At 41.0% G+C, this 23,790-nt stretch overlaps 1 protein-coding gene across 5 annotated transcripts; it reads right to left on the bottom strand.

Annotated features, from left to right (window-relative positions):
- Positions 1 to 2,838: 2,838 nt before the first annotated feature.
- On the bottom strand, positions 2,839 to 22,754 carry GAPT (GRB2 binding adaptor protein, transmembrane). Of its 5 annotated transcripts, none has more exons than XM_025447526.3 (4): positions 21,955 to 22,754; positions 10,755 to 10,809; positions 8,510 to 8,574; positions 2,839 to 8,080 (listed from the first exon to the last, which is right to left on the bottom strand). In XM_025447526.3, the coding sequence occupies exon 4, from the start codon at positions 8,067 to 8,069 to the stop codon at positions 7,209 to 7,211; it is 861 nt and encodes a 286-aa protein (XP_025303311.1). In that variant the 5' UTR covers positions 8,070 to 8,080; positions 8,510 to 8,574; positions 10,755 to 10,809; positions 21,955 to 22,754; the 3' UTR covers positions 2,839 to 7,208. The 5 variants fall into 5 exon arrangements, with proteins under 5 accessions (XP_025303311.1, XP_025303310.1, XP_025303313.1 ...); XM_025447525.3 differs by lacking the exon at positions 21,955 to 22,754 and adding an exon at positions 11,292 to 17,237; XM_025447528.3 differs by lacking the exon at positions 10,755 to 10,809.
- Between the last annotated feature and the right edge of the window lie 1,036 nt (positions 22,755 to 23,790).

Raw genomic sequence — 23,790 nt, 5'->3', positions numbered from 1 at the left:
CACAAAAATATGGAAAAAGACCATACCAAAGTACATTGTAATAAAATTTCTGAAAAACACTGATGAAGAGAAAAATTCTAGAAGCAGCCAGAGGGGGGAAAAAATTATATACAGAAGATCAGTGATAAGAATAAAACTTAACTTCTTATACAGTCCAGAAGATAGTGGAATAATATCTTTACCATCAACCTGGAATTCCATACCCAACAAAAACATTTCCAAAATGAGATGAAGTCAAATTTTTTTTCAGAAATATAAACGATGAAAGAATTCAGCAATGACAGCCTTTCACTATAGGAATTGGTAAACGTCCTTGCAGCAGAAGGAAAATGATATCAAATGGAAAGAGGGATCTAGAAGAAGGAATGAAGAACACTGGCAATGGTAACCACAATGATAACTAGGTGGGCAAATAGAAAAGACTCTTATTTAAATTTCTTTAAAAGACAATTGATTGCATAAACAAAAATAAGATCAATGTATTGTGAGTTTATAACATACAGAAAGTAGGGATCCCTGGGTGGTGCAGCGGTTTAGCGCCTGCCTTTGGCCCAGGGCGCGATCCTGGAGACCCAGGATCGAATCCCACATCGGGCTCCTGGTGCATGGAGCCTGCTTCTCCCTCTGCCTGTGTCTCTGCCTCTCTCTCTCTCTGTGTCTATCATAAATAAATAAAAAAAAAACATACAGAAAGTAAAATGTATAAGAAATATAGCACAAAGGCGTAGAGGAAAACTAAGCCTTTTGTAAGGTACTTATATTATACAAGAAGTGATATATAATTTGAATGTGGACTATGACAGTTAAAGATGTATAATATAAATTCTAATCCAACCACTAAAATCCCTCAGGGTTAGAGCTAATAAGCCAACAAGGGAATAAAATTAAATTATCTTAAAAACCCAATGATTCTAAAAGAAGGAAAAGTGAGAAGAAAAAGGAAAACAAGAAACATATGGAATAAATGAAAAGTAAACAGCAAGATGTCATATATAAAGCCATATTAATAATCACATTAAATATAAGCAGTATAAATACTCCAAATGAAAGCAGAGATTGTCAGACTAGATAAGTAAGCAAGACCTAACTCCATGCTACCTACAAAAAAAGTCCTATCAATATAAAGGCACAAATAGGTTAAAAGCAAATGGATGGAAAAGATACCCTATGCTACCACTAATTAAAAGAAAGTTGAAATGGCTATACTAATATCAGACAAAGGATATTTCAGATTAAGATTATTGCAAGAAAGACTGTGATTTGATAATGATAAAGGGGTCAAATAATCAAGAGGACATAATGATGATACTTAATGTTTCTTCACCTAATAACAGAACTTTAAAAATACACAAGATAAAAACTATAAAAAAGGCAATATTGTAAGGAGAAACAGGCAAAATCCATATATAATCCAAAATTCAACAGTTATCTCTTAGTAACAGAAAAGTAGAAAGAAAAATCAGGAAGAACACAGAGGAATTGATTCAAATGTCTATTGATTGAAGACTGGATAAATAAAATGTAACATATTCATCCAATGTAGTATTATTCAACCATTAAGAGGAATGAATTACTGGTATGTGCTAAAATGCTATGCTAAGTGAAAGAAGTCAGTCATAAAAGACCACATATTACATGATTCTATCTATATGAAATATCCAGAATTGTCAAATATATAGAGACAGAAGGTAGAGTAATGGTTGTCCGATGATATGACTGAATATTTGTGTTCCCATAATTCATATGTCAAAACCTAATACCTAATGTGATGGTATTTGGAAGTAGGACTTGGGGAGGAGGTTAGATCATAAATAGGATTATTGCCCTTATAAAAGAGATTTCAGAGAGATCCCTCCATCTGCCACCAGATGAGGACACTATGAGAACATGGCAATCTAAGAACCAGGAAGTATGCTCTCACCAGACAGTTTACTGACACCTTGATCTTGGGACTTCTCAGACTCCAGAATTGTGAGAAATAAATGTTTGTTTAAACCACATTTTTTTTTTTTTAACAGCAGACTGAATTGAGACATCGGGGAATGGAAGAAAGGAAAATGGAAAGTGACTGGCCAGGAAATTTCTTTAGAGAATGATGAAAAGGTTCTGGAATTAGACAGTGATGAAATTTGCACAACTTTGTGAATATACTAAAAACCACTAAATTTTGTGCTTCAAACACACACAATTTATGGTGTGTAAATTGTGTCTCAATAAAAGAAATTATAAACAACTTGAACCATATTGTCCATCATCTTGAACTAAGTGGAACTAAATGCCATTTATAGCATACTACACTCGATAGCAGAACACACATTCTTTTCAAGTTCACATGAAACACTTTCCAAGACAAACCCTATTATAGACCACAGAACAATTTTCAAATCTAAATTCAAATCATATAAAATTTGTTCTCTCACCACAGTGAATTTAAATTATAAATCAGCTTCACTTTAAGAAACTAGATAGAGGGACGCCTGGGTGGCCCAGCATTTGGGTGTCTGCCTTTGGCTCAGGGCGTCATCCTGGAGTCCCAGGTTCAAGTTCCGCATTGGGCTCCCTGCATGAAGCCTGCTCCTCCCTCTGCCTGTATCTCTGCCTCTCTCTCTCTCTATGTCTCTCATGAGTAAATAAATAAAACCTTTAATAAAAAGAAACTAGAGCTTACCAAAGATAATTAAGCAGAAAAAAATATATAAAGAGTGGCAATCAATGAAATATAAAACTTACAAACAATAAAGAAAATCAGTGAAATCTTTTGAAAAGATAGAAAAGACAAAAATTACCAAAATGAAGAATGAGAGAAGTGATATCATTATATGCATATATTAAGGAGATAATAAGGGAAGGTTATGAATAATTTTACACTAATAAATTCAACAACTTGGAAGAAATGGACAAATTTCCTGAAAGATCAACTACCAGAGGTCATTCAAGAATAGACAATTTAATATTCCTATCTCAATTAGAGAAATTGAATTTGTATTTTTGAATCTTCTCACAAAGAAAATTCCAGGCCCATAGAGCCTCACTAATACAAACACTTAAGGAAGAAATACCAATTCTATACAAACTCTTTCAGAAGATTATATGAGGTGAGCACCACTCTGATGCTAACATCCGATTAAGTGACCATACTTCATTCACTTCTTGGGACAGTAGAGCTTAGTTTCCGCAAACAGTATTTTTAAATTCCAAACAGTCTTCTGATGTCTTTAGGGAGCCTCCTTCTACCTGGAAGCTTCTTATTGACTCCAGAGCAGAGAAAACTGATGATGATTATAATCTAGTACATAATACTTTAACTAAGGTCAGTGACTCTTGGACCTCAAAAATAGAAGCAGTGTCTCCTTTTTCCCTTGTTCTGCTTTGAGGTCCTCATGTCTTAACAGTAACAAAAGTAGCCAAGGTGATTTTCTGATATATTTATTGTTCTCCCAGCAGCTAAAGTAAAACGTGAGTTAAAATACCATTTTAATATTGTTCAATAGCTTGCCACTCATTGATGAAAACTCATAAAGTATGTGAAGTGAAATGTTTCAAGCTGAGGGCTGAGAGCAAGCCGAAGAAGCCAGGTGCTCGCTGTTGCTGGATGTTGGCCATGGAGTCCTTCAGAGATTAGCTCTAAGTCACAGGATGCGAACACGCCTACATTTCTGGGAGTATGAAGCAAAGCTACCCTCATTACATTTGATGGTCCTGTCTCCTTTCCCTCATCTCTGACATCCTTCCTCTTTTAATTGTGGTGTAAGTGGTCACTTTTGCTAATATTATAACACAAATACAAACTGTTGCTCTCAGAAGATGCAGACAGATTTTTATTATCTTTACCTCTCAAGGACATTTTTACTTTTGGGGTTTTAAAGAAGGCAGAGAAATACTGTAATCAAGGATGCAGGTAGCAAATAAAAATTTGAAGGACTCAGAGGAAGAGAGAAGAAGAAGGCAGAGTTGGGGGGTGATGTGGAGAAGTGAGGGAGGAACGGGAAATGAGAGGATGAGGAAGAGAAGAGGGAATCAAAACCAGAGAGAAGACAAAGAATGGAGTTATGGACAGTAAAAAGAGGAAGCGAATGACAAACTCTTCTATTCCCCTTTGCCCACCTCCATCAAGAACTGCTAGGAAGGAGAGTAGGAAGAGGTTCTCGACTAATAAGAAACTTACAATTAGCTTAAAAAAGAAGTCAAGATAGGAACTGGGTGGGATCATGGATTAAATACTTTTACACAGACTTTACCATCTTTTCTGGCCAAAGAGAATACACAAGTATCAAATATTCATCCTAAAAAAACAAAAAACAAATATTCATCCTATCTCTGGAAAATGAACTATAATGGATGTGTCAATATATCATGTTTCACAATACCAACCAACATTCTTAGAGCTAGGAATCTGCGGCATTCCCCAATGGCCACTCTTTCTCAGTCTCCTTTGCTAGAGTCTCCTCATTGATCTAGCATTGAAATACCGCAGTCTGAGGGGGGACTTCTGGATTCCTCTCCTTCTTTTTCCCTTGGTCCTCTACTCTTTGCTCTAGCTGAGCCCATAAATCCCTGCTCCTGTAGATGCCACCTAAATGGCTCTCAAAAGTACATATCCAGTTGGGAGCTCTTCTGCAAAATCCAAATGTGTACATACCCCTGAAACTAGGTATTTCTACCTGAGTCTCAGGACTCATCAGAATAAACACGTCTAAAATTGATTTTGCCCCTTCGGTAGTAGTTTAATTAACCTAAATTCAATTTACAACTGCCGTTTTCCCTTGCCTCCTTTCCTAGGAGACCATCAAAAGTCACAATTCAATTTCCCAACCACTCTGATACTTGGTGGTATCCATGGATCTGTGTAACAGTTCTGGCCAATGATGTATAAATAGGTATTTCCTGATGTTGTCTTTTCCTTTCATCCTTCTTCAGGACTGGAACACAGGCATAAGGTTTGCACATTCCACAATCACTTGGTGATCATGAGATAATACAAATGAGGATGAAAGTTACAGCACTAAAGATGACAGGAAATGGAGAAAGAACATGGATCTCTGAGGGGACTATCAGCCTAGTATGCTACCCCTCAAATGCCTCAATTCAATGTCCGCATTATTTGAAATTAAGGAAGGTGTACATTTGGAAGCCTCCAAAACTGTTTTCTCACTAAGTCTTCCTCATCTCATTGAAATGTTTCATAATTGCCCCTGAAGCTCCAGCCAGAAATAAGGTGGCTCTTCTAGATTTCTGTTTCCCATAACCTCACAATCTTAACTCTCCCTTACCAAACACACTTACTGAGTCCATCCATAATTTCTGTGGCTGTTTCTCCAGAGACTAGAGCTGCACTTCAGCCACCATAGTGTCAATTAAATGCGAAAGATTTTCATATGCTGGTCCCATTCCTGCCCATCTCACATTTGCATGGTTAACTCCTTCACTCTCAAGTCCCAGGCTAAGTGTGTCCTTAGAGAGGCCTCTTTGGATCATCTTATTAGAATTCTTCCTACCCAAGCCCCTTGCTCTCAAAAACAGAAAGTTTTTTTTTTCTTCAAAGCACCTACTCAATCATTTTTATTTGTATATTGGAGTCCGCCTGGGGAAATAGTAACCATACCAGTTTGTTTTAACAGGGAGAATTTAATGTAGAGAATTAGCAAAAAGGACTTGTTTGGGAAGATGAAAAGAGGACACTGAGGTGCCGCAGAGCTAGTACAGGAGATGGCTCCACACCTGGGGCTGGGATCTGGAGCTCTGACTGTCCCATTCAACACTGCCCATACCTCAGAGCCTCAGAGGAGGCTGAGGAGCTGCTTTACAGATTCCAAGGAGAAGGAGTTACCTGGCTGGTACTGCTACCTCAGACTGGGGGCATCCAAGTCGGTTCTGGGAATGAAAGAAACTAGAAACTGCCAACAATTGGTGATGCTGTAGTCAATTCCATGGCAATGGTTACCTGCTGGGACAATAAGGAGAGAGAAAAAGAGCAAGCCCCTTTTGATTCTACTGCCTACCAGTCTTCCACACTGCTCCCTATGAACAGAGAACCTAATATGGATCCACTTGGCAAAGGAAAAACTGTGGTTTGCAGAGCCTCAGCCTGAGAGATTCAGAGCAGCACATTAAAAAAGGCTGAGTTCAGGGGTAAGATATCATCACTTAAGAAGCAGCACAGGATTTATTTATTGCCTTTTCTTTCCTGCTAGACAATATGTGTTCAAGGCCCATGCCTTACTTTTTGCTGTTTTACTCCTGCCATGTACAGTAAAAGGAGACAGAAGGTACTCAAAAAATATTTCTTGAATGGATGAATTTATTAGATTTTTCTCAAAACTAGTGAAAAAATGTACAATTTAATTCCTTGTCAATTGAACAATACCAAATGCCTCATACGATGGTCTAAAGAGTGGAGCACTAAAATATGAATATGAGGCAATTCCTTACTATTTACTAAGGAATTTAAGACATTCTCATATGAGAGCAAATCATAAAATGCTATAGAAAACATTCATATGTTTAAATGCAGACAATTAAATAGGCAGCAAAATCTACAGGAAATCAGAAAAGGAAAAGGGAAAGATAAGTTTGGAATAATTCAGAAGACTTGGGGAAGAAGTTGCATCTGAGGCAGGCTTGAAAGAGGGCAGACAAGCAAAGCTAAGGATGAGGGATGAGTCTGGCAGGTATTCAGATGAAAGCAGAGTAGTGAGAAATTAGTAGAAGTCACTGGAAAAGTAAAATGGAACCAACTGTGGGAAATTGTAAATTCTGGAGTTAAAATTATAAACAGTATATCTTTTGTAAAAAGGATCACTAAGAGGTGTTAAGCAAAGGGTTGTTGTGGCATTTGGGAGTATTTTCTGAAGACAAATTTGGCAGCATCATGGGAACTGACTGAATGTGTAGAAACTAGAGCCAGAAAGACTAGTTAGAAGACTGACAAAGATCTTGAGCCAGAAGGAGATGATAGAGCTAGAAATAAGAGGAAGAAAATAATGGAACATTTAGAAGGAAGAATCAATGTAACATAAAACAGAGTTAATCTAGGGAAAGGTGAGCAAAGAGGATATCTGGAATTAATCCACAGTGATACACAGAGAGAAGGTTCAGGAGGGTGGAGACAGATGAAAGATCACTGAGTTTCATCTGAAGGACATTAGTACAATGGAAGTCCCAGTGAATGTTTATCCTCTAATAACTAAACCCAGTATTTTCAAAAGTTGTTATGAATCTGGAAGAATATATATGTCTTCATCTTGAGGGACTTCGGGAGTACTAGGCTTCTGGAAGTTACAATATTGAAACAGCATCTCATTTCCATAGATGTGCTCCTCGAAACTGGTCGGCCGAGTGTTCTCATATAGTTCGTTATTGGTTTCTTCCTTAGCTTTGGGAGCACCACTTTCCACATTCTCATAGTTGTCATGTGAGTTAGTCCCTCTCCCAGAAGATTTGTAGTCTTGGGTCTGAACTGAGATTTTATGTCTTGAGCTGACAGCAAGGGGACTTGAGAGTGTTTTAGTATAGTTTTTTTTCCTGCTGCTCCTCCTTTGCAAGAACCTTGGTAAGGTAAATTGCACCAGGTCACGGTGCTTCCAGCGCCAAATACACCCAATTCCACAAATCAACAAAAGGAAAAGAAGGCAAATTCCTATAGAAGTGGTCACTGATGTGTTTCCACAGCTTTTCAACATTTCTACACAGGCAGTGTTGTTCAGCCGTATGGCAGAGCCCTCAATGAATTCACAGGCGCAGACCAATGTAATTCCTTGCAGGGTATAGTTTAAAAGTAATCTTGGAAGCTCTTTTAGGCATTTATTTTTCAGAGGTAAAAGAACATTATCTGGCAAAGTCCTGATACAATTAGAGGAGAGATTGAGTACACTTAGCCTTGGAAGATCCTTCTCATTGTATGCGATCTTTTCCACATTACAACCGTTAATGGATAATTGCACCGTGTCAGGGGGGACTTTAATTGATTCTACTCCACTTTCTTTCAGTGAATCACACAATGAAGCAGAAATGAGTGGAAGATAATGGCAGAGCAGACAACTCAAGAAAGAGATGGTTGAACGATCTGCCATCCAGATGGTTCCTATAAATTAAAAAAATATATTAATTGCATATTTACTACACAATATAATAGGGAAATCTGCCAATACGTACCAATTTATTAAGCACAAGCATTTGGTGAGTTTCTGCCTCAAAACAGAATACAGTACTAGCTGTTGTGAGGAGAGAAAAAGAGAAGAACTTCTATCTGCTTAAGCCTGAGTGGTCTTATCAATTAGATTTCAACATGGCTTTTGACAATAAGGCCAAGCATTTTCAAGTGAGGGACAATGCTCTGAATGCAACAGGAGGAAGGGACAAGGGTATACCTGTGCAGTGATTTTCATTACTTAATTGCCTCCTCTGTGAGGCCTTTTCCTTAATCACTCCTTCACCTGTATGGCCTATGAATGAGTCCATTCTCTATTACAGTATGACAGCCTACATGACAAGGAATTGTGTGTCTTCCTACCTGGGTAAATGGTGGGCAGGGATCAGGTCTTTTCATCTTTATATTCCTAGATAATAGGATAGTACCTAGAGCAGAAAAGAAATTCAATTGATATTTATTAAATAAGTGACTCAAGAAACAAATGACTCCAAGTCTCAGCATCTAATTGCTTAAGTTTTTTAAAACTTAATACATGTCTTCTAAAGGGTATAGATTTTTTTGTTTTAAGATTTTGTTTATTTATTTGAGAGAGAGAGTGGGGAGAGGGAGAGAGCAAGAGACACCACAAGCAGGGGTGAGGGGCAGAGGGAGAGGGAGAAGCAGACTCTCTGCTGAGTAGGGATTCCCAACATGCGGCTCGATCCCAGGACCCCAGGATCATGACCTGAGCCGAATGCAGACACTTAACCAACTGAGAGCCACCTAGGTGCCCTAAAGGGCACAGTTGATATTTAAAAGAAGAAAGACTTCTTTGACTTACAAAAAAAATATCTAAAACAAACTTTGAAAGGCTTTCGATCACTAGTGTTCTCACAACTTCTAGAAAACAACTTTTCACTTAAGATAATTTCAGAATGTTTTCTGCCAAAACTTTAAAATGGCAAAGAGGAGATAAATGAAAAGTATTCAATCAGACTGAGCATTGTACTATGATTTTATCAACAAAACATTATTACTGTATGTTTTCAGCCTAGACACAGAAATAGTTACAACTAATATGATTTTAACTGTTGCTGTTTGTAGTTTTATTGAGATACATAACTGATACACAACATTGTATAGGTTCAAGGTACACAGCCTGATGATTTGATATATGAATACATATTGTTAAATGATCCCCACACTAAATTTAGTTGATGACCATCACCTCACATAGTTACAGATTTTTTCATCTCATAATAATAAGATCTACTCTCTTAGCAACTTTCAAATTTACAATACAGTGTTAACTATAGTCATCCAATATTGTTAACAGTACTTGTGGGATGACTATCATCTATTGAATGTCACTGTTGATAATATTTAGTTAAAAGCTTATTTTGGATCAGCTTCTAAACACTTTTACATAGATTTTCTCATTTGATCCTACAGATGCCATATGAAGTAGATACTATTGTTATGCCCATTTTACAGAAGAGTAAGGAGAAGATTAAAGAATTTAATTTCCTGAATAACTAACAAGTGACTGAATCAGGATTCAAGTAAAATTTGCCCCCAAATACTATTCTTACCCAAATTTCTATAAATGACTATCGAGAACATCTATTGCTAAATTTTCATAGCTCATTTTGCTCTGAGGTTCTTGAGAGCTGGAGTTCTTATTTATCTTTATATTACCAAAACCAGTACTAGACACAGAAGAGCTACTTTCTTAAATATTTGTTAGTGAATGGAGCAAACAGCATTAGGATAACAGTAGTAACAATAAACAGGGAAAAAGAAACCCCAGTAAGGTGAGCCCTGCATTCGGTGAGTTTTCACACAAGATAGTAAATTTGTTCAAGGTTGGAATGCATCAATGTGAAAAATTTCAGTTTGGCATTTCACACAATTATACCAAATTACATATAAAATTGAGTTAACTTTTATAAAATGTATTCGATAAATCTATATGGACAGATATCCCAGATCTAGACACCTTTTAAATTCTTTGGAACCTCTGTAGGTTCCCTCTTTTATAAAGACCAGACATAATGCTGTGTCCAAAGGTAAGTATTTGGCAAATAACTTTAACCATTAGTACCTCATTTCCTTTCTAAAACAGGTAAGAACTGATTTTATGTAAGATTTTTTTATGGTATAAGTGATTACTCATTTAAGCAAAAATTTGGTAGCATATTTGAACTGAATTTCAAATATAGATTACACTTAGTCACCTTTTTAAAAAGCTAAGCTTGCAACAAAAGTGGGGGAGGTGAACTATTGCTAAGGATTAGATAATAAATTGCCCTCTCAATTTCCAAGACGAGAATTTATTGTTATCATCTATGTTCTATGTAGATATTCCAAAACATGCCAAATATTAAAACTGTCTGTTGGGGATCCCTGGGTGGCTCAGCGTTTTGGTGCCTGCCTTTGGCCCAGGGCATGATCCTGGAGTCCCGGGATCGAGTCCCGCATCAGGCTCCCTGCATGGAGCCTGCTTCTCCCTCTGCCTGTGTCTCTGCCTCTCTCTCTCTCTCTCTTTCTCTCTCTCTCTCTCTCTCTGTGTCTCATGAATAAATAAATAAAATCTTTTAAAAAAAACTGTCAAAGAAGTACTTACTGAGATAAACACAAGAAGACTTTTTAGAGAAGAAGAAATGTATCCTTTTTCTTTTCTACAAAACAATAGGAAAAACTCTGAGAGGTAAAATGGAAAGACTTACTGGAAAGAAGACTATATGTTAAAAGAGAGCCTTTCAAAGCCAGCTTAACTTCAAATAAGTCTCATTTTGCCCAATCTGCAAGAAGGCTGTTCCTGTTTTGGAAAACGGTTCCAACAGGCTACCTAACAATTCTCATTTGTCTTAAAATCACAAATGGTTGATAGACGTCTGTAATCTTCAAAAGCAGAATATTGCTCTTCTGTTTGGAAACAAGACAGTAGTAGCAAAGGCTAATCTTCTACAAATAAGCATACATACTGGTAAGGATAGGTTAACATCACCCTTAGTTTGTAAACTGATTTTTCCTCCTATTGCAACCTATGGCCACCTAAAACTTGTCTAGTAACATGAAAAAGGTCAAGGTCATTATTTAAAATGGACTTGTTCCCTACAGTTTTTCATTAGCCACACACCTTAAATCGCTTCTCACTTACCTTGAGACAGTTAAGCCAAACTCTTTTCTATCCTTCTGCTTAAACCTGCTTTAGTGTTCCTCTTTTTCGCTTTGGTCAGTTACTTCCTTCTTTACCCCCTCCTTTTAGATTATTTCATACTTGCGAGGTTTCCTGGTTCTAGAGGAAGTTCTTATCAGAAGTACCAGAATTAAGATAAATGGCATCAGTTTTTGAAAAACAAGTCCAGCCCTTCATCCTTATCATTAATTCTCCAACTATATCAGAAAATAATGCGTGGAGCCCAGATGCTTTTTTTATTTGTGCGATATTTGCAGTCCTCACTTGAGAATCAATAACAGTCATTTCACTTGCATTTAAAATTTTTTAAAAAGAAAATTTGGGGGCAGCCCGGGTGGCTTGGCAGTTTAGCGCCGCCTTCAGTCCAGGGCTGAAGATCCTAGAGACCTGGGATTGAGTCCCATGTCGGGCTCCTTGCATGGAGCCTGCTTCTCCCTCTGCCTGTGTCTCTGCCTCTCTCTCTCTCTGTGTGTGTCTCTCATGAATAAATAAATAAAATCTTAAAAAAATTTTTTTTGAAATGTAGTTACATGGAGATCTTGTTTATCTGTTTATTTGTAGGATTGCCAAAACGGCTCTCAATTCAAATACTATGTCCCAGTGCCACCAGTTATGTTTCCACTCATCAAACCAGTGTCTGATTTTGGCTCCAAAAATGTTAATATTCCTTTAAGTTGAGAAGATAGGAATTTCCCAAAGTATATATTCAACTTGAGTTGTGAGATTTCTGTGATCTTCTAGTAGGGAAAAAGAAAAACCATTTTATTTTGTTTAATAACAGAAGCCAGCATATTCTGGGCACTCAATGTGTCTTCTAAACACTTCATGGATTGCTCAGTAACTCCCGACATTCACCCATGGGAGAGAGTTGCGAATCATCCTATGTTTCCCAGGAGGAAATGGAAGCAGAGGGATAACCTAATTCCCCGCCCAGTGTGGTCTGGCAGTGTGCCTCCAGCACCTGCGTATTAAACCAGAGTACTTGCTAGCTTGGGTGAATAACATGTTTCCAACATAGAACTCTTGTTTAAGAGCATTTTTCAGACACTAACTCCATGAAGCAAAAAGAAAAAGGCTGAATTAAAAAGAGGAGATCATAAAGCCATGGGAAGTTTGCCTTTTAAATTGTTTTGGGACTTTTTCAAACCCAGAGGATTTCCTTTGAACCAGGTGATTTATTTTATTTTATTTTTTAAGATTTTATTTATTTATTTATGAGAGACACAGAGAGAAAGGCAAAGACAGAAGCAGAGGGACAAGCAGATTCCCCGCTAGGAGCCTGATGCAAGATTCGATCCCAGGACCCTGGGATCATGCCCTGAGCCAAAGGCAGATGCTCAACCACTGAGTCACCCAGGCGTCCCCTAAACCAGGTAATTTAAATGAAGGTTTCATTATTGAAATATCAACCAGACGTCAGAAGAACAATGTCATTATGGATGGAGCATGGACATTGGGCCAGGAATCGCACTAAGCCATGGGGATGCAATAATGAACAGACTCCTCTGTAGCACCTAAAGCCTATCAGAAGAGGCTGCTGTCCACACAGATCATTTCAGATCAAGGACATGGGGCTAAGAAAGACATGAATGATCTGTTATGCACAGAGGACAGTGGGAATAAGGAAAAGAGGCATCCAATTCAGAATGGTCAAGAAAGGCAAGACCTGAGCAAAGCCTCATAGAATAAAAAGGAGTTAATCAAGGCAGAAGAGAAGGGTTCCAGTAAAAACCCGAGAGTGAAAGAGGTTATGAAGTGCTGTGAGGAATGAACCATGGAAGACAGTACTACCCTCCTGGTGTTCCATTTTAAGCTGTGAAATCTTCCACCTTGGAATATCTATCACAGCTAAAGACAGATACATTGTTATGGTTCATTGGGCAACTTAGAAAAGTTAGGTTATGATCCAGGGCTTAAAAACAAACAAAAAAACTTGATAATGAAAGACAAACAAAAAGGCTGAGGAGTATCATTCCTAAGTATAGATTCAACAGAAATGAGGCCTGTTTCTGTTTATACATGCTTTAATTCATATCTCAAAGTTCTAGAAACTTTCCAAAGGTCCCTCAACAATTCAATGGGTAAACAGAACATGATAAAACAATACAACTGAATATTACATATAGCAATAAAAAATCCCAAAGACTGATACATTACAACACAGATGGATTTCACAAACAAAATATAGACTTTATTTTTTAAAAAGATTTTATTTATTTTTACGAGAGAGAGAGAGAGAGAGGGAGGGAGCACCTGCTGGGGGAGAGGCAAATGGAGAGGGAGAGACAGACTCCCTGCTGAGCAGGGAGCCTGATATGGGGCTCGATCTCAGGACCATGAGGTCATACCTGAGCTGAAGGCAAACCCTTCACCTACTGAGCCACTCAGGTGTCCCTAATATAGATTTTAAAAAGCTAAGCACAAAAGAGTAAAACTGTAAGGTTCCATTCTCAAATCATGGAAAGCTTATCTATGAACACACAATGGCAGAAGTCAGAAAAATGGGGATTACTCTAGACTGGAAGCTGCATGAAGGAGCCTTTAAAAATCATGAAAAAAAAAAAGTCATGAAAAGTTGGGGTGCCTGGATGGCTTAGTTAAGCATCCAACTCTTGATTTCAGCTCAGGTAATGATCTAGGATCATGAGATTGAGCCCCGAGTTGGGCTCTGCATTGAGCCCCAGAGAGTCTGCTTGAGATTCTCTCTCTAGTCCTCCTCCTTCCCCCGTTCATGTGTGGTCTCTTTTCTCTCTCTAAAAATAAATAAATAAATAAATAAATAAATAAATTAATTAATTAATTAATTAAAAAATAAAAGTCATGAACAGTTGAGATAAATAAATATATATATATATATATATATATATTATTTTTATTCATTCAGATTACCACCTCCTTTGGTAAACTGGCCTTCTAATTGGGATGGAGAAATACTTTGCTCAACTATGGGCAGACTTTGAGGTGGATAAATTCCAAATTTACCTAGAGTTTCTTGAGTCTAAAGGTGGATAAGGCTGATGGTAAGAAAGAGGGGAGTTATTAATGAATCCTGAGCCTAGTCAAAGTAGGGAATTTCTACTTTCTGAGATTTTGAATATGTTCTTTCATTGGTACACCAGAACTTACTTAAAGATGTGGTAGAGAAAAGTCATGCTCAACCTAGAAATAAATATCATTATAAAGCAATTTTATCTAAAAGAAATAATTCTAGCATCTTGGACAAGTAATACAACTTCTTGGTCTTGCTTTCTTCATCCATAGGACAACAATGGATTGAATGATCCCTAATGTCTCAACTCCTACTAAGTACATACGAACAGTATAAATAGTTGTCACATTCAAAAGAGGGTTTTTAAAACTATTTTTCATGTGTAGTATCTACTTCTCATTTTATTCTGACTCCCTCTTTTCATCATTAGTCTTTCCTAATTGCTACAAAGATCAGATAACATGACTTGAAGTTTGCTTCAACTCCAGTTGAACACTCCCTCCTTCCCCCTTTTATTCCTCAGATGACAATAAACGGACACTGCAAAACTTGAGCAATCATTCCACATGAAAAAAATGGAAAACCTTTATGCATCTTCATGAATAAAAGGGAAAGCTGCATAATTCAGCATTCCTCTAGTAAAGAGACGCACCATTCATCTTAGATTGTGGATACGATTTCACAAGTCAGATACCCGATAAACTATTTCAACAGAGTTTTTGTTCAGTTGAGGAGAGTACCGTAAACTAGGATTAGTAATAGCCTCCAAATCAGTCACAGTGTGACTCTGCCAACTTCTTCAGTTTTAAGTAACTGGGTATATTCTGGAACCATGCACTGTAGTCAGGCTGGATGTGAGAACTGCTGGACAGCAGACAGGACAGAGAAGACTACCATGACCATTTCAGATCTGGCAGTGGGAGGGGACTAGGATGGCAGGTTAGCTTGAAGAAGGAGGCACTATTCTAAATCCTTCGCATTGAGACCCTGAATAATCGCCTTTGCACACTGATGCTGAGTGAGAAATCAGGGGAAGAAGAGAACAGTAACTGCTTTAGATTCATTTTCTCTGCCTGCCCTGCCCCTGGGATGCTGTCCTATATAACTCTATTCCCATGAAGAGTAGTAGGAGGTGAAAAAAGCATCAAAACAACTACCACCAAAGTGGGTGGGAGCTAGGGATCTGTCTAAAAGGGCACTGATAACCAGGTTTTCCTTTTTTCTCTCTGCAGGAAATTGGCTTCAGATGCCAATTCAACTTTAGATGACCACTGAACATTCACCCAGAAAGCAAAGGCTGCAGGGTACAGGGCATAAGTGGTTTAACAGCTCCAAATAAGCCTTGTGATCCTCCAGCCAAACCAGTTTCTCCAAAATCCTTCTTCTGTGCTCCCTTATAGATACATTCACAATAGAACAAAGTTAAGTGACATTGTCCTTTCTGCTCTTAGGAGACATACCTCTCATCATGACATGTTCCTTTTATTGCTTAATTTACCAGAATTTCAAGACTATCTCCTTCTTGTCTTCAGAGTCTACCCCTGTCTCTGACATTATCAACTAGCTTGGGCTGGTCACTGTACCACAGAGAGTCTCAATTTCCTCATCTGCAAAATGGACTTTAATGAGTCACTGGTTCTTATCTCTAGTCCCTCACTAGGGATCTCCTGAGGCGCTTTCAAAAAAATCAATGCTTGGATTCCAGGTCACAAAAACTACAGCAAAATATCTGAGGATATAACTAAAACATCAGTAGTTTTCAAAAGTTCCTCAGGTAATAATTAAAAGTCCCCAGCGAGCCAGTATTGAGTACACAGGCATTTTCTGAGCCATTATCCTAGGATTCTGCTCAATGACCTTGATGCAACTGCTGAACTCTAGTTTTCTTCACTATAAGAACGGAACCTGAGAGATAATGTTGCAAGAAAAGTTAAAAAAAAATCTACAAAGTGCTCAAAATTCATCAGAGAAGTTCATGTTATCAAAAGCTCCTAAGGAATTCGTATGCTGGCTAAAATGGCACTAATAGTTCATGCTCGCTGAGCATGTGTACCACTGCCCCCCACCCAGCCCCTTCATATGGGTTTTCTTTTTTAATTGTCACAACAAATATAAAGATGGGTTGTAAACACTAATCCAGAGGTGAGGAAATGGAGGCGTTGAAGGACAAACGGCTTGCCCACCATCATACAGCTTGTGCCAGAGTCTGAATTCAAACTCTGGCCATATGACTTGAATCTAGAGCCAGTGTTTTTCACCTCTGCAGTACTATGAACTGCCCTCTTACTTCTTAATTATGTAACCAAATTCCTGAGAGGGCCCAGATTAAAATTTGCTTTGCTCCAGATGGTACACAGCTGAATCCCTATCTATTGCTGAACATTTGATCTGAGCTAGAGACGGCGGCCCAAGTGGAGGGGGTTAATGAGTCTGATGGCAGGAGGGGAGCTTTTGCTGGAGTTCTAATGAAGGATGAATGTTCTTAGGAAGCGATGGAGAAGGTAGAAAAAGGAGAGACTGGGGTATGAGATCAGGAAGGCCGTGACCAAGAATCTTTCTTCTGTACATTTCATGGGAGAGTGACACACTCACGATGGGGCCTTAGCGTGGTGATCCTTGTTGCTATTGTGGGGAATGATGGAAACAACCTCATGTTTGGCTTTGATGCAACTGAGTGCAATTCCAAAGACAGTCTAGTCACTCATCTGTATATGCGAGGACATATTATTTTTTTCCAGACCTCATCATCTCTTGCCTGGGCAACTTACTGACCATCTTCCTCCTAACCTGGTCATTCAATAGTACGACTGTATCCTGCAAGCTGACAGAGCGATACTTTCCAAATATGAATCCCACACATCAGTCCCCTGCGTGAGACCCTTGATTGGTGCCCTGTAGTCTGAGAGTTAAACCCCAGCCCTACCACAGGTGGTCAGAAAGCTTTCTGTGGTCTAGCCCCCGCCTCTTGGTGTCCCCTCCAGCCTCCTCCCTCCCTTCCTTGATCCCAGACACAACTGCCTTCTTACTAATCCTGCAACACTTCAGGTTCCTTTCTGCCTATAGGCCTGGCAGTAGTTGTTCCTTTTAACTCAATGGTAGTCTCCAAGATTGTCTACACATCCCTCATTCAGGCTTCCTCTTAGATATCTCCTCCTCAGGGGTGACTTCATTGGCCATCCTACTCTAGAGTCCACCTTACTCTGCCTCCCACCCCCGCTCACCCCTCCATTTATTTGCTCTCACTGCTCTCATACCACCCCATTTATTTTCATCAGAGCCTTTAGTACTAATACTTTTATATATATATATTTGTTTATTCTTGTATTCCCTTACCTTTTAGTGTTAATTTCATAACAACGTGTAACAACATAAGAACAGGGACCATGTCTTATTCCCCGCTCTATCTCTAGCAGTGTCTATTATGTCATGCAAAGGGGAACATTAAACATTTGCTGAGTGAATAAATGAAAGCAAGAGGCATCATTCTGAGAAAATAACCTTTGAGCTAAAGCAGATTTTTTTGGTATTAAACATAAACAGACACCAGACTTAATAAAACATATACATGTGTATGTCTATCTGTATACGATATTTACACATAAACACATCAATGTTTAAATATATATTTTTGAGAGAATAATAATTTTAAAAGTACCAATGTATTAACACTCAGATGGAGAAACTGAAAATTATCACTTCTTTGGAAGCCCCAATTTGTCCTACTGTGTAACATTGTCCTCATCTCCAGAATAACAATGATCTATGTTTTTTTTCTGTTAATCGGTCCTTGAACCTTTTTTTTTTTTTTTTTAAGTTTTACTACCTATGTATGTATCTCAAGTTTTGGAAACTGGAGAGCAAGCACAAACTCAGCTAATGGAGACCTGGCAGGATCACCACTAATAAATGAGGTTCTCAGAAGAAGAGAAGCTGCACTGAGCCATGGGACCACAGGCTGCCCCAGTGCCGTGACTGCAGACAAGCCCCTTCTGGTGGGCGAGAGTGTCAGAGGGACGGGTCTAAAAAGTGCCCTGAGAGCATAGAGCTCATTGTTAGGCAGTCGATAGGGCTCTAGCACGGACCACACATGGATGTCCAAGGGAGATGAGGTCAAAGCCAGGCGGTGCTTAGTATTTTCTGCTTCTAAGTATGGTTGCTAGGGATAGGTCAAAAAAGAACACTCTGTGAGAGTAAAAAGGGCCTTCAAGTCTCCTGACAGCATATTGTGAAGACAAACCAAGTGCAGGAGAATATCAGAACCGGCTCACTGGAACCTTCTGTCCTTGGCTTAAAAAAGAGTGCAGAATCTTTGCAGTTTCTTATGAAACTAAACATACTCTTCCCATATGATCCAGCCATCGTGTTCCTTGGTATTTACCCAAAACAATTAAAAACTTCTATCCACACAAAACCTGCACAAGCAGCTTTATGCCTAATTTCCAAAACTTGGTAGCAACCAAGATGTCCTTTAGTAGCTGAAAGGATAAACTGCAGTTCCACCAGACAATGAGATCTTATTCCATACTCCTAAGAAAGCTATCAATCAAGCCACAATAATATACGGAGGAACCTAAAACACACATTAATGAGGAGAAGCCAATCTGAAAAGTGTACACACTGTATGATTCTAACTGTATGACACTCTGGAAAAGGCAAAATTATGGAGATGGTAAAAAGGTCAGTGGGTGTAAAGGGTTGCGAAGGGGGAAGCTATGAGTGACCAGAGCACAGAGGATTTTTAGGGAAGTGAAACTACTCTGTATGATACCAGAATGAGGGATAAATGGCCTTCCATATTTGTCCACACTCACAGGATGTTCACCACCAAGAGTGAACTTCAGCGTAAACTACAGAGATTATGATGGATCAGAGTAGGCTCATTGATCTAACAAATTGGTCCTCTGGGGTGGGGGGGTAATGTTGGTAATGGGGGAGGCGCTGCAAGTGTGAGGGTGGGGGCACATGGGAAATCTCAGTACCTTCCCCTCAATTTTGCTGTGTACCTAAAACTGCTCTAACAAACTACAGTCTTAATTTTTTTAAAAAAGATGCAAAATAGGCTTCAATAGGATCCATCACTTGCAGCTAAAACTGTGATTGATACACTGTGTATTTTTGCACTCTGCTTTTAGACCCTCCTTGGACAGGCTGTATTGGATATGTACTGGAGATCCTCTGTTGCCAGGGACACAGCCACAACTCAGACTGGCTTACACAAAACAGATCTGTTGACCTACATGACTGGAAAGCCCATGAGCTGAATTTCATTAATAATGTTTCGTATCACAAACTACCTGGCAGGTACATGGATCCTCATTAAAATGGTTTTCATTTTCTTTAATATCTGCAAGTATTTCCAGACAAACTAAAACAAAGCAAAATAAAACAAATGCAAAGCGGCTGGATGTAGTAGCTTAAGAAATGTCATTGGTATGATGGTCTCTCCTCCCTTTCCTCTGCAGGCCCTGTCCAGGTGGGATCCCCTTGCTGCAGCCTCCAGCCCTGCTGTTATTACAGCTGGGAGCATCCTGGCAAAAGTGCTTCTTCCTTCTCAACATTTCCACAGGTCTCAGAAATAACCACTGACCCGAGTCAGGTTTCAAGCCAACTCTTGCAAGAACTGTTCAGCTAGAGGTGTGTGCTGTTCTGATGGGGCAGGCCAGGCTCACATGCCTCCCTCCTCCCAGAGCTAATGAAATGAGGCTAACCACTTCTCTTCCCCCACTGATGCTTGCCTTACCAGAGAATATCATGGTGTTTTGACTAAGAGAAAAGGGATGGATACTAGGCAGGAGGAACACAAGTGACCATTTATGTTCTTGGAGATTATTTAAAGGAAAAACGACAGAAACAGGACAAACAGCTCCCTCAGGACAGAGAGAAGTAATCTCCCAAATTCTGTGGAGATCCTAAGGCCAAATTATTGTCAATAAGTTATCAAGAAGTAGAAGTGGAATTACATCTTCCATCAAAAACACTAGTATTAATGTGACAAAGATTCTATTCTTGACCAAATTCTAGCCAGGCTCCTCTGAGCCCTTTCTTGACTAACCTTCAAATATAATCTATAAAATTTTTTTGAAGATGTTATTTATTTACTCATGAGAGACACACAGAGATAGAAGCGGAGACACAGGCAGAGGGAGAAGCAGGCTCCCTGCAGGGAGCCCAATGCAGGACTCGATCCCAGGACCTCAGGATCACGACCGGAGCTGAAGGCTTAACCACTGAGCCACCCAGGTGACCCATGATCTATAAATTCTTGAACAAGTACTAACAGTTTAGGAGGGCTCAAGTCTTCACCTCTAGGACAACTGTCATACTCCCCCTCCAACAAAGTGTCTGCCTGAGAAAACTCAGGGCTGCTCCCCCCAAAAATACTATTTGCTCCAGCCAACCTCTGAAGATAGAGCCTGTCTCCTAGTCTCTGTGAGAAGGTAAAAGCCTAACTTCAATGAAGGCCAGTTAACAAAGGCAGATGGGTTTCACATGGACCAACACTCCCCCACCTTCCTGCTTTTTCTTAAGTCCTCACTTTTCTGATTCTACTGAACATGCACTTACCACTCTCTGCCCCTTCCATTTTCAATCTCCCTTTAGAACACCTAGCCACCTTTGTATAAATCCAGGTTGAATTCATTTCACACGGAAATCCTTTTCCTACTCAATAGCATATGACTGAGTCTAGTCTGTACTTGTCACTTGCACTTGACCTAGTATCTGCCTTTACTTATCCCTCACATCTGTATCACCAGTAGGAAAAGAAAGACAGTGGTGAAGGGCTGGCATGCTCCAGAAGCAAATGTAGAACTGAAACCCTAGAGAAGACTGACATCTACTTGGTTTGGCAATGTGCTTTCTTCCTTTCTTTTTTTACACCCACTCCTGTATGCATGTCAAGATATCACTTTCATTGTCATAAACAAGACTTCTCTGAAGTTGATCACAAGAAACCATCACACCAGGAGCCAGCAACACCTGAGGAGGTCATGTGGCTGGCCATCCTCGCTGGTCTGCTCAGCTCTGGGTAGACTGTGCGCAGTGTTCGTCTCCTGTGCGGATGTCTTTAGAAGCCACTCTGGACTGATAAACTTAGAAACTACTCCACACAAATACAATAAGCTCACCCTTGCATTATAGTGTTATACCAGCCAGAGCATTCGCTGATGACGTTCTCTACATTTTTTTAAAGCTTTACTGAGACATAATTGACAAATTGAAACATATTTAAAAACTGAGGAACAGATCCATCACCTCAGATATTCACTCTCTTTTCTGGAAACAACAACTCTTAAGATTTACTCTTTTAGCAAAATTCAAGTACACACTACAGTCACCATACTACACATTAGGACTTCCAGCCTTTCTTATCTTGTAACTAAAAGTTTGTACCCTTTCACAACTCGTCCCCATCTTCCCTGCCCTGCCCCCAGGCCCCTGAAAACCATGATTTTACTATTTCTATGAGTTAGAATTTTTGTTAAGATTCCACATAAATGATCCTGTGCACTACCTGTCTTCTTTTCTCTGGCTGATTCAATTAGCATAGTACCCGTCAGGTTCATCAAGGGAGTTCCAAATGAGAGGATTTCCATCCTTTTTGCAGCTGAGTAATATTCCATCATATGTACATACCACATTCTCTTTATTCATCTGTTGAGGGACACAGGTTGCTTTCATACTTGTCTGTCATGGATAATACGGAGGTAGTGGTGCCGAAAGCACCCCGGGCTAGACGCGGTTGCCGTGGAAGCCTCTATCCCTTCTTACTCGGGAGGCCTCTCCCCCGGGCGTCCTGCGCGCGGCTCGGAGCCCACGCGGCGCCCGGGGCCGGGGAGGGGGAGGGACGGCGGGCGTGCACGGCCCTGTCCCCGCGGGGCACCGCGAGCTGCTCCGAGCCCCAGATCCGACTGCTCGCTTTTGCTGACCCGGGGACACCTTCTCGTCCTGCTCACCCTTGCGTGAGGGGCACCGCGCCCGGGGCCCGAGGTGCCTCCTGTCACCCTACAGCGTCCCGCCTGGGACGGGCTGCGCTTCCGCCCGCGCAGGTAGGAGCCGGGCTCGGCACGGGCCTCGGTGCGGGTGTCCGCACGCCCTCGGGCTCTGCCAACGAGCGGGAGCCGCGCCTCGGCTAATGAGACGCAGCAGACCCTCCGTGCTCCTAGATGCCGGTCAGTGTGTGCACGCGCGGCTCGCGGGAGCCCCCGGGGGGCGCTCGGAGGAAGGGCCCCTCAGTCCTGCGCGCCCTGGAGGTCCGCGCCCGTCCCCCGTCCCTGAAGGGAGCCGCGGCCGACCTTCCGCGCCCTACGCTCGCCCCCTAGGGCACGGGGGGCGTCGCTGCCATTCCCCGGTCGACAGGGAAAGGCCCCGGGGCGCTTGCAGCAGGTGAGGGCGAGCCCAGGCCTGTTTCTCCCAAGTGAAAGTAGACTTTGCTCCCAGGGTGACGGGGCCGGAGGGGGCGTGGGCGTGGGCGTGGGGGTGGGGGTGGGGACGAACATTCACACCATCCACCCTGTAGCCATGAGCCCAGGGGTGCCCTCTGCTCCCCAGATGCACGCAGACCCGTTCGCCAGCCTGGAGCAGGCCTGCTGCCTGGAGAAGCCCGCCTGCACGTCCAGAGCCGTCCCACGCCGTCCCTTTACTTCAGGGGTCGGTGAGGAACTTGCTCCACTCTCCGCTGACGGCCTTCTCGGCGAAGAGGGCCGCGAAGAACAGATGCTCGGGACGTTTCTCATCCTTACTTCAGTTCCTTGGTTACTGCACACCGGCGTACGGATCTTTGCCAAATGGACCTCAGCATTCGGTCGACCGCGGACGTTCCGCATGAAATCCGGGTCTACGCTCCCGAACAGTCCGGTGTGGACCACGCGGAGGACCACCGTGTGCCGCGCGGGCGGGCGTGCGCGGAGCGCCTCAGGCCCACTGTCGGGATCGCATTTTTCGGTTTGTGGTGCCCTCAGGCGGACAGAACCAGAATCGCAGGCCACCTCGCCAAAAGGGAAGGAAGACGTGTCCTTTCCCACGGAGAGCATTCTTTAATTACGAAATAGTGTTTCTCTGCAGCTCTATAGCTGTGAAAACCCCAGGGTGATGTCTGGTGACACCCGGCAAGCTGATTCCAAGCTTTATAGGACAGTGGAAGGGATCAAAAATAGCAAAGTCCCTTCAAAGATTAAGCAAAGGTGGAAGGCCTTTCTCCACCAGCTGTCGGGACTTGTAGTGAAGCTGCCGAGGGTAAGCATCAGAGCCCTCTCAGGGATAGACTGATCAGATGCAAGAAGTACGGTGTCTGGAAGTGGGCCCACAGTATATGGGACTTTGATATATGACCAAAGAGTCATGACGTCCGTGAGCAAAGCAGGGGACCGTTCAGTAAAGAGAACTAGAATCCGGTGGCTTTTCCATAGCAAAACGAAGCAAAATCCCTCTCTCACACTGGATGACTTTTCCAGGGCTGCCGGAGCAAAATTC

Source organism: Canis lupus, chromosome 2, assembly GCF_003254725.2.
Source record: "Canis lupus dingo isolate Sandy chromosome 2, ASM325472v2, whole genome shotgun sequence".
Taxonomy (NCBI): Eukaryota; Metazoa; Chordata; class Mammalia; order Carnivora; family Canidae; genus Canis; species Canis lupus.
Note: the sequence above shows the minus strand (reverse complement) of the source record. Positions and strands in the feature narration are given on the sequence as shown.

What these genes read in the sequence shown, in the direction of transcription:
- GAPT (XM_025447526.3), bottom strand. Translation starts at nt 8,069, where the DNA reads ATGGCAGATCGTTCAACCATCTCTTTCTTGAGTTGTCTGCTCTGCCAT.